We start from the raw sequence: 16,867 nt of genomic DNA, 5'->3' as shown, positions 1-16,867 counted from the left end.
ACTCAGGGGTCTCCTCCACTACCTGACTGATTCTTTTTGACTGCCTGGCGGTCACCCATTCCCTTTCTCCCTGCATAATCTTAAACTGTGGGGTGACCACATCTATAAAAGTGCTATCCACATAGCTCTCATCCTCACGAATGGGCCACAGTGTTGCCAGCTGCCGCTCAAGTTCCAAACACTGGAGCTCAAGCTGCTTCAATTGACAACACTTCCTGCACAAATGGTTCTCCAGGATATGGGAAGCATCCTGGAGCTCCCACATAGCACAGGAGATGCAGTCTCGAGGTTGAAGCTATTCCTTTATTTATTAATTGACCCATTGCTACTGGTAAAAAAAAGAAACCTTACCAATACTACATCTTAGAATTATTAATAAAACCTTACTAATACTGATAAATCCTACTAAAAATTAATATAGTTCACTAGTTAAGATAAACCTTACTCAAAAAAATACTCACCAGCTACTCACTTGTTCCTTAATTTTTTACTTGTTTTTAGTCTACCAGTTGTTGAGATGCTATAACTCAGCTATTTACACACATACCCTAACTATATACTGATACTCCCTAACAGCAGTTGCTCACCAACCAATCACCTTGCAGCTTTCCTGTGATGTCAATGGTCACTTGATTTTTTTCAAACTCCAGCATGCCGGGTCTCCTGGAAGGTAAGTGCTGTAGGCCGTGATATTTGGCCTTTATTTAACTGCTCCCCATTCCGTGTTCATCCCGCAGGTCCGCTCCTCTCCCAGAAGGCAAGTGCTAATAGCAGAATACTGAACAGTTGAGTCCGAAAGCACACAAACCTGAAACGTTAATTACAGAATTGTTACAGTGCAGAAGGAGGCTATTCGACCCATTGAGTCCGCACCAGTTATCCAAAAGAGCAGTTCATTTAGTTCCATTTCTCTGCCTTCTCCCTGTAACCCTGCACATTCTTCCTTCTCATATAACTGTCTAATTCCCTTTTTAATGCTTCAGTTGAACCTGCCTCCACCACATTCTCAGGCAGTGCATTCCAGACCTTAACCACTCGCTGCGTGAAAAAGTTTTTCCTCATGTTACTTTTGTTTCTCTTATCAATTACTATAAATCTGTGCCCTCTCATTCTTGATCCTTTCACAAGTGGGAACAATTTCTATCTACTCTGTCCAGACCCCTCATAATTTTGAATACCTTGATCAAATCACCTCTCAGCCTTAACTTCTCCAATCTATCTTCATAACTGAAGTTCCTCATCCCTGGAACCATTCTCGAATCTTTTCTGTATTCTCTCCAATGCCCTCACGTCATTCCTCCAGCAATACTCCAGCTGAGGCCGAACAAGTGTCTTGTACAAATTCAGCATAACTTCCTTGCTCTTGTACTCTTTGCCCCTATTAATAAAGCTCAGGATACTGTATGCTTTATTTACTGTATTAACTTTATTAACTCATCTTGTCCTGCCATCTTCAATGACTTATGCACATATACACCTAGTTCCCTCTGTTCCTGCACCCCCTTTAGAATTGCACCCTTTATTTTATATTGTCTCTCCATGTTCTTCCTACCAAAATGAATCACTTCACATTTCTCTGCATTGAACTTCATCTGCCACCTGTCTGCCCATTCCACCAACTTGTCTGTCCTTTTGAAGTTCTACACTATCCTCCTCACAATTCACAATGCTTCCATGTTTTGTATCATCTGCAAACTTTGAAATTGTGCCCTGTACACGGAGGTCTAGGTCATTAATATATATCAGGAAGAACAAGGATCCCAACACTGTTCCCTGGGGAACTCCACTACAAACCTTCCTCCAGCCCGACAAAGATCCATTAACCACTACTCTCCGTTTCCTGTCAATCAACCAATTTTGTATCCATGTTGCTACCATCCCTTTTATTCCATGAGTTATGTTTGCTCACGTCTGTTGTGTGGCACTGTATCAAACGCCTCTTGAAAGTCCATGTACAGCACATCAACAGCATTGCCCTCATCAACCCTCAAAAAAGTCCAGCAACTTAGTAAAACATGATTTTCCCTTAAGAAATCCATGCTGGCTTTCCTTAATTAACTCGCATTTGTCCATGAACTCTGTCTCTCTCCACAGATGCTGCCAGACCTACTGAGCATTTCCAGCATTTTCTGTTTTAATTTTGAATCTTTAGTACTGAGAAAATCCCGGGCAATCCGGGAGGGTTGGCAACGCCAGGTCACGTGCGCGCAGAGCTGTGCGCCGCCGGGAGGGGCCGCGCACGTTCCTCTGGCGGGGCGGGTGGGGGCGCGCGCAGTGGTCACGGGGCCGCGCACGTTCCGCTGGCGGGAACGCGCGCGCACGGTGGTCACGGGGCCGCGCACGCCGCCGCCGGGCCCGCGGGGAAGATGGCGGCGGGTAAGCTGCCGGCCCGGGTGCTGGAGCTGCTCTTTTCCTACCTGGAGCTGCCCGAGCTGCTGAGTTGTTCGCTGGTGTGCCGCCACTGGCACCGCTGCCTGGAGGCGGATGAGAACAGCGAGGTGTGGCGGAGTGTGTGCGGCCGGCTGCTGAGCGAAGAGGCGCTGAGCTCGGACATCCTGTGCAACCTGATTAGCTACAAGGCCAAGGCCCGGGCCCTGCGGCACGCCTGGAGTGCGGCCGACTGCTCCCGCAACGTCTACATCAAGCGCAACGGCTTCACCCTGCACCGCAACCCCATCGCACAGAGCACGGATGGTGCCCGCGCTCACATCGGCTTCAGTGAGGGCCGCCACGCCTGGGAGATCTGGTGGGAGGGACCCCTGGGCACCGTGGCCGTCATCGGTGTGGCCACCCGCCGCGCCCCGCTCCAGTGCCAGGGTTACGTGGCCCTGCTGGGCAGCGATGACCAGAGCTGGGGCTGGAACCTGGTCGACAACAACCTCCTGCACAGCGGGGAGGCGGCGGGCAGCTTCCCTCAGTGTAACAACGCGCCCAAATACCAGGTACTGGGGAGAGGGGAATGGGGTGAGCGAGATAGAGTGGGGTGAGGGTGAGAGTGTGGAGTGGGGGTGAGGGTGAGAGTGTGGAGTGGGGGTGAGGGTGAGAGTGTGGAGGGGGAGTGAGGGTGAGAGTGTGGAGGGGGAGTGGGGGTGAGAGTGTGGAGGGGGAGTGGGGGTGAGAGTGTGGAGGGGGAGTGGGGGTGAGAGTGTGGAGGGGGAGTGGGGGTGAGGGTGAGAGTGTGGAGGGGGAGGGGGGGTGAGGGTGAGAGTGTGGAGGGGGGGTGAGGGTGAGAGTGTGGAGGGGGGGTGAGGGTGAGAGTGTAGAGGGGGGGTGAGGGTGAGTGTGGAGGGGGGGGTGAGTGTGGAGGGGGGGGTGAGTGTGGAGGGGGAGGGGGGGTGAGGGTGAGAGTGTGGAGGGGGGGTGAGTGTGGAGGGGGAGGGGGGTGAGTGTGGAGGGGGAGTGGGGGTGAGGGTGAGAGTGTGGAGGGGGGTGAGGGTGAGAGTGTGGAGGGGAGGTGGGGTGAGGTGGAGGGGGGGTGAGGGTGAGAGTGTGGAGGGGGAGTGGGGGGTCGAGACAGAGTGGAGGGGATGGGGGGGCGGGAGAGTGGATGGGGAATGGGGGGTGAAGAGAGCGGAGGGGGAATGGGGGGTGAAGAGAGCGGAGGGGGAATGGGGGGTGAAGAGAGCGGAGGGGGAATGGGGGGTGAAGAGAGCGGAGGGGGAATGGGGGGTGAAGAGAGCGGAGGGGGAATGGGGGGTGAAGAGAGCGGAGGGGGAAGGGGGTGAAGAGAGCGGAGGGGGAATGGGGGGTGAAGAGAGCGGAGGGGGAATGGGGGGTGAAGAGAGCGGAGGGGGAATGGGGGGTGAAGAGAGCGGAGGGGGAATGGGGGGTGAAGAGAGCGGAGGGGGAATGGGGGGTGAAGAGAGCGGAGGGGGAATGGGGGGTGAAGAGAGCGGAGGGGGAATGGGGGGTGAAGAGAGCGGAGGGGGAATGGGGGGTGAAGAGAGCGGAGGGGGAATGGGGGGGTGGAGAGAGCGGAGGGGGAATGGGGGGGTGGAGAGAGCGGAGGGGGAATGGGGGGGTGAAGAGAGCGGAGGGGGAATGGGGGGGTGAAGAGAGCGGAGGGGGAATGGGGGGGTGGAGACAGAGGAGGGGGGATGGGGGTCGAAACAGTGGAGGGGGACTGAGATTGCGAGTGAGTGGAAGGGGAATGGGGGAGTGAGACAGAGTGGAGGGGGAATGGGGGGGTGTGAGATAGGGAGGAAGACTAGGGGTGGGCTAGACAGCGGGGAAGGGGAATGGATGGTGCAAAAGAAGGGGGGACAATGGGGGGGGGGGGGGATGTCAGAGAGAAGGGACGATGAATGGAAGGGACCAAGACAGAGTGGAGAGGGAATATGGGGGCGAGAAGGGACATAGAGTTATACAGCACAGAAACAAGCCCATCGTGTCTATGCCGGCCATCAAGCACCTAACTATTCTAATCCCATTTTCCAGCACTTGGCCCGTAGCCTTGTATGCTTTGGTGTTTCAAGTGCTCATCTAAATACTACATAAATGTTGTGAGGGTTCCTGCCTCTACCACCCCTCCAGGCAGTGCGTTCCAGATTCCAACCACCCTCTAAATGAAAAAAAATGTCCTCAAATCCCCTCTAAACCTCCTGCCCCTTACCGTAAATCTATGCCCCCTGGTTATTGACACCTCCGCTGGGAAAAAGTTTCTTTCTATCTACCTTATCAATGCCCCTCATAATTTTGTATACCTCAATCAGGTCTCCCTTCAGTTTTCTCTGCTCTAAGGAAAACAACCGTAGCCTATCCCGTCTCTCTTCATAGCTGAAATGCTCCAGCCCAGGCAACATCCTGGTGAATCTCCTCTGCACCCTCTCCAGTGCAATTACATCCTTCCTGTAGCTGGTGCCCAGAACTGTACACAGTTCTCCAGCTGTGGCCTAACGAACATTTTATATAGCTCCATCATAACCTCCCTGCTCTTGTATTCTATGCCTCAGCTAATAAAGGCAAGTATCCCATAGCCTTCCTAACCACCTTATCTACCTGTTGTACTGCCTTCAGTGATCTACGGACAAGTACACCGAGATCCCTCTGTACTTCCTAGGGTCCTACCACCCGTTGTATATTCCCTTGTTAGTCCTCCCAAAATGCATCACCTCACACTTCTCAGGATTAAATTCCATCTGCCACTGCTCTGCCCATCTTGCCAACCATCTATATCGTCTTGTAATCTAAGGCTTTTCTCCTCACTACGACACCGCCAATTTTTGTGTCATCTGCGAACTTACTGATCATTCCTCCTATATTCATGAGAGGGAATCGGGCAAGGTGTGGATGGGAGGGAAGAGATGAGAGTGGAGGGGAAATGGGGAAGAGAAGCAGGGAGCGGGTCAGGAGAGGGAGAGAGGGGACAAGGATGGGTGAACTGGGGAGCGAACATGGGTATGCAGGGAAAGAGACAAACAACTGGCAGCAGTGCTGGCCGGTGGATATGGGGAAAGGTTGTGACTGAGGGCCCAGAGATTCTGATTGGATTGTCAGATCCTTCTACTGAAACCTATATTTTAGTCTTGCTGTTTTGCTTTAATATGTTCATCTGTAACAATTGTTTTTTAATCTGCTGTTCTGTGGCCTCCTGAAGCAAATACTACAGTTTTGTACAAGTGGCCACTGCTACATTTCCTGTAGGACCCTTACAGTTTGCATGGAGACTTTTAACTTGTTAGTGTGGGCCTGACTTGAGCCCACTATCGGGACCCAGTTGTGAAGGGCCAGTGCCTGGTAGGAAATCGTTTTCCCCTTTTCCTGTTGATTGATACTCAAATGGAAAGTGATCTTTAATGGGTGTTACACTCATCTGTCAATAAACAGGCTTTTTTGTACACTGCCTAATTGCACAGCCACATAGTAAAATCATCGGAAATCCCTGCCTCTCTCTATATTTGTTGTTTATCCTGGTCTCTGCCTGTCAAAGAAAGGTTTCTGGTTAGTTTGAGGTGTTTTCTGCCATTGTTATTTTGCTTCACTTGCTCAGTTTGCCCTGTGTTGCTTTGCCAATAATTTTGGATTGATCTGCACCATTGAGATGGAGAGTTACTGTGCTCTGGGTTCTGAAACACGCCTGGTCACTGGGGAATCCCCTAGTCCGTGAGTTGCTGCTTCAGCTCAACCTCTCCTTCAGTCAGTATCTATAGCAATGTTTACCTCATTGTTTCAGTTGTTTGCCTTTTACTTTCCTAGTGCAGGGAATCAAAGTTCAAATGATACAGCACTAAAGGAGGCCATTCAGCCCCTTGTGTATGTGCCAGCTCTTTGAAAGAACTCTCAGATTAGACCCACTCCTCTGCTCTTTCCCCATAGCCCTGCGTTTACTTTTTAGGTATGTAGCCAATCTTCAGATAAAATCATGAGTTGCATTTGCAAAAGGAATATAGACAGAAAATTCTGGGATGCCTGTGCCTTACAGGCAAGTTCTGAATAAAAGTCCTGAATTTAAACTGTAGAACCTTTTAGCTGAAAAGATATATATATGATAAATAAGGAAAATTCAAATTAGTTCAATCCGTCAATGCTTTGTAGATCTCTGCTAATTTTTAAGTATTGTTCTATGGCTTCTTGCTATAAAGAATTGTATCTAAACAGATAGGATTGCGTGCTCCTTTGGTGTACTGTGTAATTGTAGCATGCGAGAGGAACAAATTATATTTGCCTGCAGTGGTTTTTAAAAAAAAGTTCCCACCATTTTCCATTTGTTTTCTCTGAGTAGAAATGTTCTTTCCAAACCCTTTCAATGGAGGTGTGCAGCACTTATAATGTCACAGAAGATGGATATCTATACCCACGTGCAGTGTGTGTGTATTTTATTTAGTCATATGCACTTGCATTCCCACTCTGATCTTTTTGATTTGGGTACTGTTTCTACGCACATTTTTGCCTTTCTAATGCCTTTTCAGAACCTAAATCAGAATCTTTGGGTGATATTTTAACCCATTCAAAACCCATTCACTTACACAGAATTAAAATTGGACCCTTTGTGTTATGTCTGCCTTTTTTGTTTAAAGTTATTTTGTAGGCCATTAAACCCGTTCACTGTTCCTTTGTATGTTCCCCAGGAAAGTATTGCTCTTAGACAGGGCTATCTCCATTCTCATAATATAAATGGAAGTACTCTATACAAATAGAAGTATTAGTTTTTTAAGGCTGTATATAATGACACCATATATCCTGGCCTGAATGGTGATGATTGTAATTCCGTGTCAGTCAGGCCTGGAGACCATACTCCTGGAATTAACTAGGATTGATTTTAAGCACATAATTTGCATTATGTAAGTACCCCCACTCACAGCATTTTGCTGGAGAAAAATTCCTGCTGTACTCGGGAGACTCAGTTTGCTGTAGTTTTAACCATCAGTTTAGAGAATGCATAAATTTAAACCCCAAATCCCACCAAGCCGCTGACCCAGTGGTGTCGATGTTCATTCCATTTTCAATGACTCTAGAGAGGAGGACAAACCTTTACAGTTGTCTTAAAATCTGAATTTCACACAGCCCAGTCTTCCGAGAGGCGGCTCTTGATTGATATAATGGCATTTGACACTGATTCAATTAGATAAGGTCCACCAGATTCTCCATACTGATGGAATGGGGGAAACCTGTTAGCTTACCTTCAGTATGAGAGATTTTCAGCTTAGTGATTGTAAAATGTAGCCATTATTGCAGGTGCCATTAATGTTCTTAATTCTGTAGATGGGGAGAGATGGGTGACTGCTGCAAATTGGCTGCCTATGTCTCTACATTGGGAGAGGTGGGCGAGAAAAATAGGGTGCCTGGATTTATCTGGGGAGAGATCGGAGAGGAATATGGTGTCTGTACGAGAGGTGGGTGAGAGGGAATAGGCTGCCCATGTCAGTATGCTGTGAGAGGTGGGTGAGAAGAATAGGTTGCCTACGTTTATTGGGGAGCGTTGGGTGAGAGGAATATGGTCTCTCTGTACATGAGGTGGATATGCAAAAGTGAAAACTTTTAAGATTTAAGATGGTATTTGCTGCTTTAATTCTGCCATGAAAAATAAATGGTTAAAAATCTTTCCAATTTTTCCATGATTTGCCTGTACCTGAAGTCTGAGGGAAGGACCCAATCTTCAATTCAATTCAAATACAAACATCTTGTGGGTATTGTTCATCCAAGTGTGAGGCAGTATTTAATTGAAGTTGGTTTCCATTGCTTCTTTCAAAAGGTACTTATGTCCTGTTCAATTCAATGAGTCTGTCTGCTGTTTTGAAGAGCGAGATCAGACCAGATAGCTTTTGTATAAACTGTGAGCAAAGAGAAAAAAGCTACAGAGAATGACTGGGTCATTATTCAGTGCAGCAGCTATATTCTACTACATGAACTTGAAAAGTTTAACAGCTACTCTTTTTTTGAAAAAATGTTAACTGTTCACCCTTAAATGTTAACACTTCTGTGTTTAGTAGTTAAAACCCAAGTGGAAGTCTATTGTGATACATAGCCACCTTCCCAGGATACAGGGTCACATGATAAATCTGGTAGCTGAAATAAACTGACTAGGTTTCCCTTAGTTCAGTGGCCATGTTATGAGTTTACCTAGAGGTCTGCAGTATGGGGAGCAGGGTTTGCCTACAGTGTTGGTCTCAATTACAAAAAGGATATCGAAGCACTGGAGAAAGTGCAGAAAAGATTTAGAAGGATGATACCAGAACTGAGAAGTTATATCTATCAGGAAAGTCTGTACAGATTTGGGGTCTTTTCTCTTGAAAAGAGAAGGCTAAGAGGTGACCTGTTAGAGGTCTTCAAAATTATGAAAGGGTTTAAAAGGATGGATGTAGAAAAGATGTTTCCTCTTATGGGGGAGACCACCATTAGGAGTCATGAATTTAAGACAGTCACTAATAAATCCAGCCGGAAATTCAGGAGGAACTTCTTTACCCAGAGTGATGAGAATGTTGAATGTGCTACCATGGGGAGTAACTGAGGCGAATAGCATACATGCATTTAAGCAGAAGCTAGATAAGCACATGAGGGAGAAAGGAATAGGTTATGCTGATAGGGTGGGAGGAGCATAAACACCAGCATGGACCTGTGGGTTTGACTAGCCTGTTTCTGTGCCGTACATTCTGTGAAATACTATGTAAGCCAAAAATATTTTAAAAAGTGACCCTCAAAAACGTACCAGTAATCTGGGGAGTAAACTGTCCGTGACTGTACATGGAGAGACTGTCGCAAATGAAATCTCAAGTAGAGAATACCTTTAAATATGTTGGTGAACGCTCTGTCTCTGCTGTTCCTAAATCTTTTGCCTGCTTTTTACAGATTGGGGAAAGGATACGCGTCATTCTTGACATGGAAGACAAGACTTTAGCATTTGAACGAGGCTATGAGTTCCTTGGCGTAGCTTTCCGAGGCTTGCCAAAAGCATGCCTGTACCCAGCCGTGTCAGCGGTTTATGGCAACACTGAGGTGACTATGGTTTATCTGGGCAAACCACTTGATGGTTGATAGCAGGCAAACTGCGCAAGAGTTTATGTCTTAGAAACCAAAGGAAGCTGCATAAACGGCCATGGACAGTCTTGTCAGTTCCAGGCAGTCAAAGGAGCAGTGTGCAGTAGTCCAAGGGAGTGCAGTGAGGACTGCTAGCCAGGAGAAGCCATGTGGCTTGATCATCATTGTATATATGTCTAAATAATCTGTGTGTGTATAGTGACGTCAGTCATTTGTGTTTTACTGTAAAATGCTGTGTCCACTTTCACTATCACGATGGGTGGGTCAGGCTGTAACTCAAATCATTCTGCTAGTTGAAAGTTTAAACCTGAAACTGTGTTCTCCCTGACTGCATTGAAACATTCGATTGTAATTGAATGCTGCAAAGCTCAGGATTTTGAAGTTGTTATTGTGAAATGGGCTGGACGAGCGATGAAGTCTCTTTTGGGGGTGAGTGGGAGGGCAGATGGTGGGGTAGTGAAGTGGTTTCATGGGTAGTGGTATCTGGATCTCTGTGTGAAGGTGCATGGCAGGTCCGTGCTAGCAGGGTGTGGGATCTGACAAGCAGCCAACTATCAAAATGTTTACATAAAAGAAACAAATAACACTTCAGTTGATGGTGTCCCATCCCTCTTGTCCAACATCGCAATTAGCTGACTAGGTTTAAGGCTGTGTTACCTACGGTAAAGGGAACTCCCCCCGCCCACCCTACTGCCAGTTTTCATTTTCTGTTCACTACCATTTAAAGTTAGTTTTACAAAGAGAAGCCTAAAGTCCTCGTGATCCTTCTGGTGTATTTAATGGTACAACCGGAGCCCTGCCTGCTTTGAAAATGGCTTGCAAGGGGATTGACTTAATACCCAGTTTCACTTCAATCTCACTGAACACATCAAAGGTTGCAGCATGAACTGAATTCTTTTGAATGGGAAGGTTTATTTCTCGACGCTGTTGTACAGTGTTAATGGTTAACATTTTACTTTTTTAAAAATGATTTTTTTTGAGCTCTGCGATGAATGCACCAAATTGGCAATTTTAAATACACGTCGAAAGCTGAAATGCCTGTAACTTTCAGCAGCTCCCTGAAGATATATGTGCAATGAATACAGTTATTTATTTATTCCTGTTTGAACCTCGCTGAAGTTGAGTGCTGTCATAAATGAAGAAGAAGAAAACCTAAATCCATTGTGAAGTTTTTGCCCCAGCCTTTGAACAGCATGCCAGCTGATTGGGAATTCTGGGGAATGGCACTGGGTGCCATTTTATACAGCTAACATTTCTCTGGAAAAACTTGCCAGCAATTCCCAGGGGCAGAAAATAGAAGCTATCCTGGTTAGCTGCAAATGGTGTAACCTACTACCAGGTTTTCCATTGATTCCTGATCTGTGGGGCTCTTGGGGATCAGTGGTGGCATGCTGAGTTTCGTGCCAGGGGAGTTGGACTAGCCTGCTTTATATATGGACTGCTCAGGAGATGAGAGCAATCCTGATGGCTGGGCCTGAAGCATTTGACTTTAGTGCTGCTGTAATATAGTGACAGCCAGGCCAACATTTTAACATGAATTTCCAAACACAAACTGGGAGGGTATTTATTAAAAAACACGTCAAATGTGAAATTGTGGGTTTACTGCACATGTCTGTCTGGTACAAGGTAAGCCATGATGTGTATTGCTGCTATAGGATTGTACTTCAGTTACTTTGTTACTTTTATGTGTGTGTAGATATTAATACGCACAAAATGGTTTAACATGGAAGTTGAACATGGTACTTCGCTATTTACAATCTTTTATTTGTACATATGTGAAAGATTTTAATTTCTGTGAAACATTTTAAAGGACCTGAATTGTACATTTTTATGAAAAAAACCTTTACCCTGAGAATGAATTGGCAAAAAGTGTGTGATCTTCAACTTGCTTCAGAGCACATGACTCTAGAGCGTGGCTAAGGCTGCTTGTAAATGCCGTTAACACTGCACCTTCCCCTGTGTTTTTGAAGGCACAGTGAGGAGCACTGGCAGTCTGTGCCATACTAAGTTTATGATTTCCAATTACCTTCGTGTCAAAACATGAGATGACATCTGGAGTCAGGACATCACCACTTTATCTACAAAAGTGTTATAACTATTAGCACTTTGCTTTGTTGAATTAAAAAAGAAATTGTGAAAAAACTTAGGGGAAATGTAATAATTAGTCCGTTCTTTCAGGATTTGTGTTACTGTCAAATGGTAAAACCATTTTTTTTTGCTTTGGCTAATTCAGAGCAGGTGGCCCTCATGCAGTTGTGTTTCTGCACTAAACAAACAATGTCTTTACGATCCAAGAACCCTTCCGTGGTCATCAGTTACTTCAGCCTCCCTTTCTGTGCTGGGAGAGAATGGGAACTTTTGTGAAATCTTGTCACCAGAGATTTGTCAAGAGTGTTTGCTTTGAAGCAGTCAATCCAGAGTCGATTTGTGTAAGTTTGATCTTTTTTGTTTTGGGCTGAAATTTACCTGACCTGTCTCTCTTTGCTTTTGTACATAGTTTTATCTGTAAATAAATCTGGGCAACTAGTTTTCAGTCTGGACAGTGGTCTTGCAGCTGGTAATTTTGTGTCTCATTTACACTAAGGGAACTGATATATAGCAGATACAATGATCAGCTCCCCATGGACCAACAATGTGACTTTCTGTTAACTTTCTGGCTTTTTAATCCTTCAGTTCCCCAGTGCTAATAATAGCACTCCACTCCCCCGCCCTGTAAACTGCTGAGGTGACTATTTTCCATTTGAGGCTAGACATCAATGCTGTAGGTAAACAGTGAAAGATTCTTTCCACTGGTGAGGACGGAGACCAAGATGCACAAGGAGGTGTCTTTGGACGTTCAAATGGATATCCAAAAGTCATTTCATAAGTTTCTGTACAGGAGATTATTAACAAAAAAGACAAGGTAACCTTGTGATAGATGGGAGGTAAGGGAGAAAGCTTTTGTTCTGTGATTAGTGGAATGCGACAAGTGGTATTCCCCAGGACTCTGCACTGGGGCCTCAACTTTTCACCATTTCTATCAATGACTTGGATGAAGGAATAGAGTTGTTATATCCAAGTTTGCAGATGACACCAAGTTAAGAGGCATAGAAAGTTGTGTTGCTGGGAGCAGGATGTTACAAAGGACGGGTTTAGTGAGCAGACAGAATCTGGCCAACTGTGAGGTCATCGACTTTGGATCCAAGAAAGACAATTGCATCATTTTCTAAATGGCACAAAACTAGGAGCTGTGGAACATCAGCTGGATTTAGGGTTCCATATGTGCGCAGGTACAGAAAGTAATAAACTTGGTTTGTATTCCCTCAAGTTTAGAAGGTGTTCTAATTGAGGTGCCTAAATTGTCAAAAACATTTAATAGACTAGATCAATGGGAAAGAGTCCGACCTCCTCCCCTTAACATCTAATGTGATCATTGCGGAATCCTTCATCAACATTTTGGGGATCACCATTGACAGAAACACAACTGGACCAGCCACATGCTATTGGGTAAGCAGACAAGTTATGTTAACCTTATGTAGAACTTTATGCAAGTCTAGTAGGATAGATGTAGGAAAAGAGATTTCCAATTATGGGTGAGTCCAAAACTAGGGACCAAAATATAAGATGGGTACGAGTAATTCCAATAGCGAATTCAGAGGAAATTTCTTTATTACCCAGAGAATGGTAGAATGTGGAGCTGGCTCTCACATGGAGTAGTTGAGGTGAATAGTATAGGTGCATTAATGGGAAGCTAGATAAATGCAGGAGGGAGAAAGGAAGAAAAGGGTACATTGATGAGGTGGGAGGAGACGTGGGTTGTATATATACTGACATGGAGCTGTTGGGCCACATGGCCTGTTTACAGCACAGACTTAAGTTTAAACTTAAATGTAAGGGGCATATGGCTGATAATGAAGAAAGCTGTAGCTGGGCCAAATGGCCACCTCCTGTGCTTTTGTGACGCTATGACTGCAGGGAGATATCAATGGACTGGTCAAGTGGGTACGAAAGTGGCAAATGGAATTCAATGTGGAGAATTGCGAGGTAATGCAGTTGGGGAGGGCAAACAAGGCAACGGTATACAGAAACAATAGGATACTGAGAAGTGTAGGGGACCAGAGACACCTTGGGGCGTGTGTCCACAGATCCCTGAAGATAGCACAGGTTCATAAGATGATTGTCAAGGCATATGGGATACTTTATTAGCTGATACATAGAACTTAGGAGCAGGGAAATTATATTAGAACTGTATTGTTACAATCAGATGAGCAAGGGTAACATCTGTAGCACTTAAAGTAGCCAGAAGCACTGCACAAAGAACAGCCAGGTGCAGTGCAATTGACTACTGGCAACACCTAAGCAGTCGTATTCAGCTGGCCTCCAACAGCGGAAACATCAGAGGAATGTATGATGGCATTAAGAAAGCTTTTGGGCCAACCATCAAGAAGATCGCCCCCCTCAAGTCTAAAACAGGGGAAACTATCACTGACCAATGCAAGCAAATGGACCACTGGGTGGAGCACTACCTAGAACTGTACTGCAGGGAAAGTGTTGTCACTGATACCGGCATCAATGCAGCCCTGTCTCTGCCAGTCATAGATGAGCTGGACGAACAGCCAACAAAATTGAAACTCAGTGATACCATTGATTCTCCAGCCAGTGGAAAAGCCCCTGGAAAGGATGGCATTACCCCTGAAATAATCAAGAGTGCCAAGCCTGCTATACTCTCCACTCCATGAACTGCTTTGCCTGTGCTGGGATGAGGGAGCAGTACCACAGGACATGTGCAATGCAAATATCATCACTCTCTACAAGAACAAGGGTGACGGCGGTGACTGCAACAACTGCTGTGGAATCTCCCTGCTCGGTAGAGTGGGGAAAGTCTTCGCTCGAGTCATTTTAAACAGACTCCAGAAGCTGGCTAAACACATCTACCCTCAGGCACAGTACGACTTCCAAGCAGAGAGATCCACCATTGACGTGCTGTTCTCCCTTTGTCAGCTACAGGAGAAATGCCGCGAACAACAGATGCCCCTCTACATTGCTTTCATAGATCTCACCAAAGCCTTTGACCTCGTCAGCAGACGTGGTCTCTTCAGACTACTAGAAAAGATTGGATGTCCACCAAAGCTACGAAGTATCATCACCTCATTCCATGACAATATGAAAGGCACAATTCAACATGGTGGCTCCTCATCAGAGCCCTTTCCTATCCTGAGTGGCATCAAACAGGGCTGTGTTCTCGCACCTACACTGTTTGGGATCTTCTCACTGCTGCTGTCACATGCGTTCAAGTCTTCAGATGAAGGAATTTTTCTCCACACAAGATCAGATCGCAGGTTGTTCAACCTTGCCCGTCTTGGAGCGAAGACCAAAGTACGGAAAGTCCTCATCAGGGAACTCCTCTTTGCTAACGCTGCTGCATTAACATCCCACACAGAAGAGTGTCTGCAACGAATTTGGCCAAACCATCAGCCTCAAGAAAAGGAACATCATGGGACAGGATGTCAGAAATGCTCCATCAATATTGGCAACCGCGCTCTGGAAGTGATTCAAGAGTTCACCTACCTAGGCTCAACTATCACCAGTAACCTGTGTCTCGATGCAGAAATCAACAAGGGCATGGGAAAGGTGTCCACTACTATGTCCAGACTGGCCAAAAGGGTGTGGGAAAATGGTGCACTGACACAGAACACAAAAGTACGAGTGTTTCAAGCCTATGTCCTCAGTACCTTGCTCTACGGCAGCGAGGCCTGGACAACGTATGTCAGCCAAGAGCGACGTCTCAACTCATTCCATCTTTGCTGCCTACGGAGAATCCTTGGCATCAGGTGGCAGGACTGTATCTCCAATGCAGAATTCCTTGAGGCGGCCAACATCCCCAGCATATACACCCTACTGAGCCAGCAGCGCTTGAGATGGCTTGGCCATGTGAGCCACATGGAAGATGGCAGGATCCCCAAGGACACATTGTACAGCAAGCTTGTCACTAGTATCAGACCCACCGGCCGTTCATGTCTCCACTTTAAAGACGTCTGCAAACGCGACATGAAGTCCTGTAATATTGACCACAAGTCGTGGGAGTCAGTTGCCAGTGATCGACAGAGCTGGCGGGCAACCATAAAGGCGGGGCTAAAGAGTGGCGACTTGAAGAAACTTAGCAGTTGGCAGGAAAAAAGATAGAAGTGCAAGGAGAGCGCCAACTGTGTAACAGCCCCGACAACCAATTTTATCTGCAGCGCCTGTGGAAGGGTCTGTCACTCTAGAATTGGCCTTTATAGCCACTCCAGGCACTGCTCCACAAACCACTGACCACCTCTAGGCGTTTACCCATTGTCTCTCGAGACAAGGGGGCCAAAGAAGAACATAGGAGCAGGGAGATTATATTAGAACTGTATTGTTACAATCAGGTGAGCAGGGGTCGAAAGGTTCCCTTCTTGTTGTCCTCCTTATTTGACCGCAACAAGGTTTATTTTTCAAAGTGAATGTACTTGTCAATTCAGTAAGTGTTTAACCATTTCCGTGCTATGATCATAAAAGAACCAGTCGGACAGGTTTCTTGAGTTTAACAAAGAAAGAGGTTAGCTTTATTATACTTAAACCAATCTAAGTAAAATAATAAACTACGCTCAAACTTTCTCTCACACACATGCAAACAGAGTGGGTAAGGATAAATTGGTCGATTAGAGTCCAGAGCATTAAAAAGGGGTATATGGTCTGTGGAGATTGGTGACTCGGTTGTCTTCCAGATGAACCCGGTGGTCCTGAGGCTTCTGGCTTTAGATGTGGCCAGCAGATTTGGTGGTCCTCCTGGAAAACAGCAATGCAGCTGAGTTCCTTCACGGTGTCTCTGTCTGCTGCAGTGATGAGCTTAGGTGGTTAAGGCCAGCAGGCAGGGTTCAAAACTTGTCAGGTGGACTGGGGAGAGAGACAGGGACCCCACTTAGGTCTCTTCTGATCCAGTGTCCAGTTGCTTGTCTGCTGCAGTGAGAAAAACCCCAGCTTAAACTACACCAATGGTGGCCTGTCATATGATGGCTATGTGTATTTCCGCTTGCAACTTGATTAGTTCATGTCTAGGAATTCCCTTCTCTCAATCAGGGTCCCATTGCTCAGGTAATTACTTTTGAGTGGTTCATCTCCACCAGTTTAATGTCCCAAATGTTTGCCTTTAAATGTCTTGTTAATGGGACTGGCCAGGTCATACGAACATACGAATTAGGAGCAGCAGTAGACCACTCGGCCCTTCGAGCCTGCTCCACCATTCAATAGGTTCATGGCTGAACTGATTACTCCACATTTCCACCTACCCTTGATAACCTTCCCCCCCACTTGCTTATCAAGAATCTATCCACCTCTGCCTTAAAAATATTCAAAGACTCTGCTTCCACTGCCTTTTGAGGAAGAAGATTTC

General features: G+C 46.2%; 1 protein-coding gene across 2 annotated transcripts; it reads left to right on the top strand.

Moving 5' to 3' along the window:
- Positions 1-2,330: 2,330 nt before the first annotated feature.
- On the top strand, positions 2,331-12,014 carry fbxo45 (F-box protein 45). 2 transcript variants are annotated; one of them, XM_068041760.1, is made up of 3 exons: positions 2,331-2,942; positions 9,286-9,432; positions 11,708-12,014. In XM_068041760.1, the coding sequence occupies exons 1-3, from the start codon at positions 2,367-2,369 to the stop codon at positions 11,876-11,878; spliced, it is 894 nt and encodes a 297-aa protein (XP_067897861.1). In that variant the 5' UTR covers positions 2,331-2,366; the 3' UTR covers positions 11,879-12,014. The 2 variants fall into 2 exon arrangements, with proteins under 2 accessions (XP_067897861.1, XP_067897862.1); XM_068041761.1 differs by having other exon boundaries at positions 9,286-11,801.
- Positions 12,015-16,867: the final 4,853 nt, after the last annotated feature.

Source organism: Heterodontus francisci, chromosome 11, assembly GCF_036365525.1.
Source record: "Heterodontus francisci isolate sHetFra1 chromosome 11, sHetFra1.hap1, whole genome shotgun sequence".
Classification (NCBI taxonomy): Eukaryota; Metazoa; Chordata; class Chondrichthyes; order Heterodontiformes; family Heterodontidae; genus Heterodontus; species Heterodontus francisci.
Note: the sequence above shows the minus strand (reverse complement) of the source record. Positions and strands in the feature narration are given on the sequence as shown.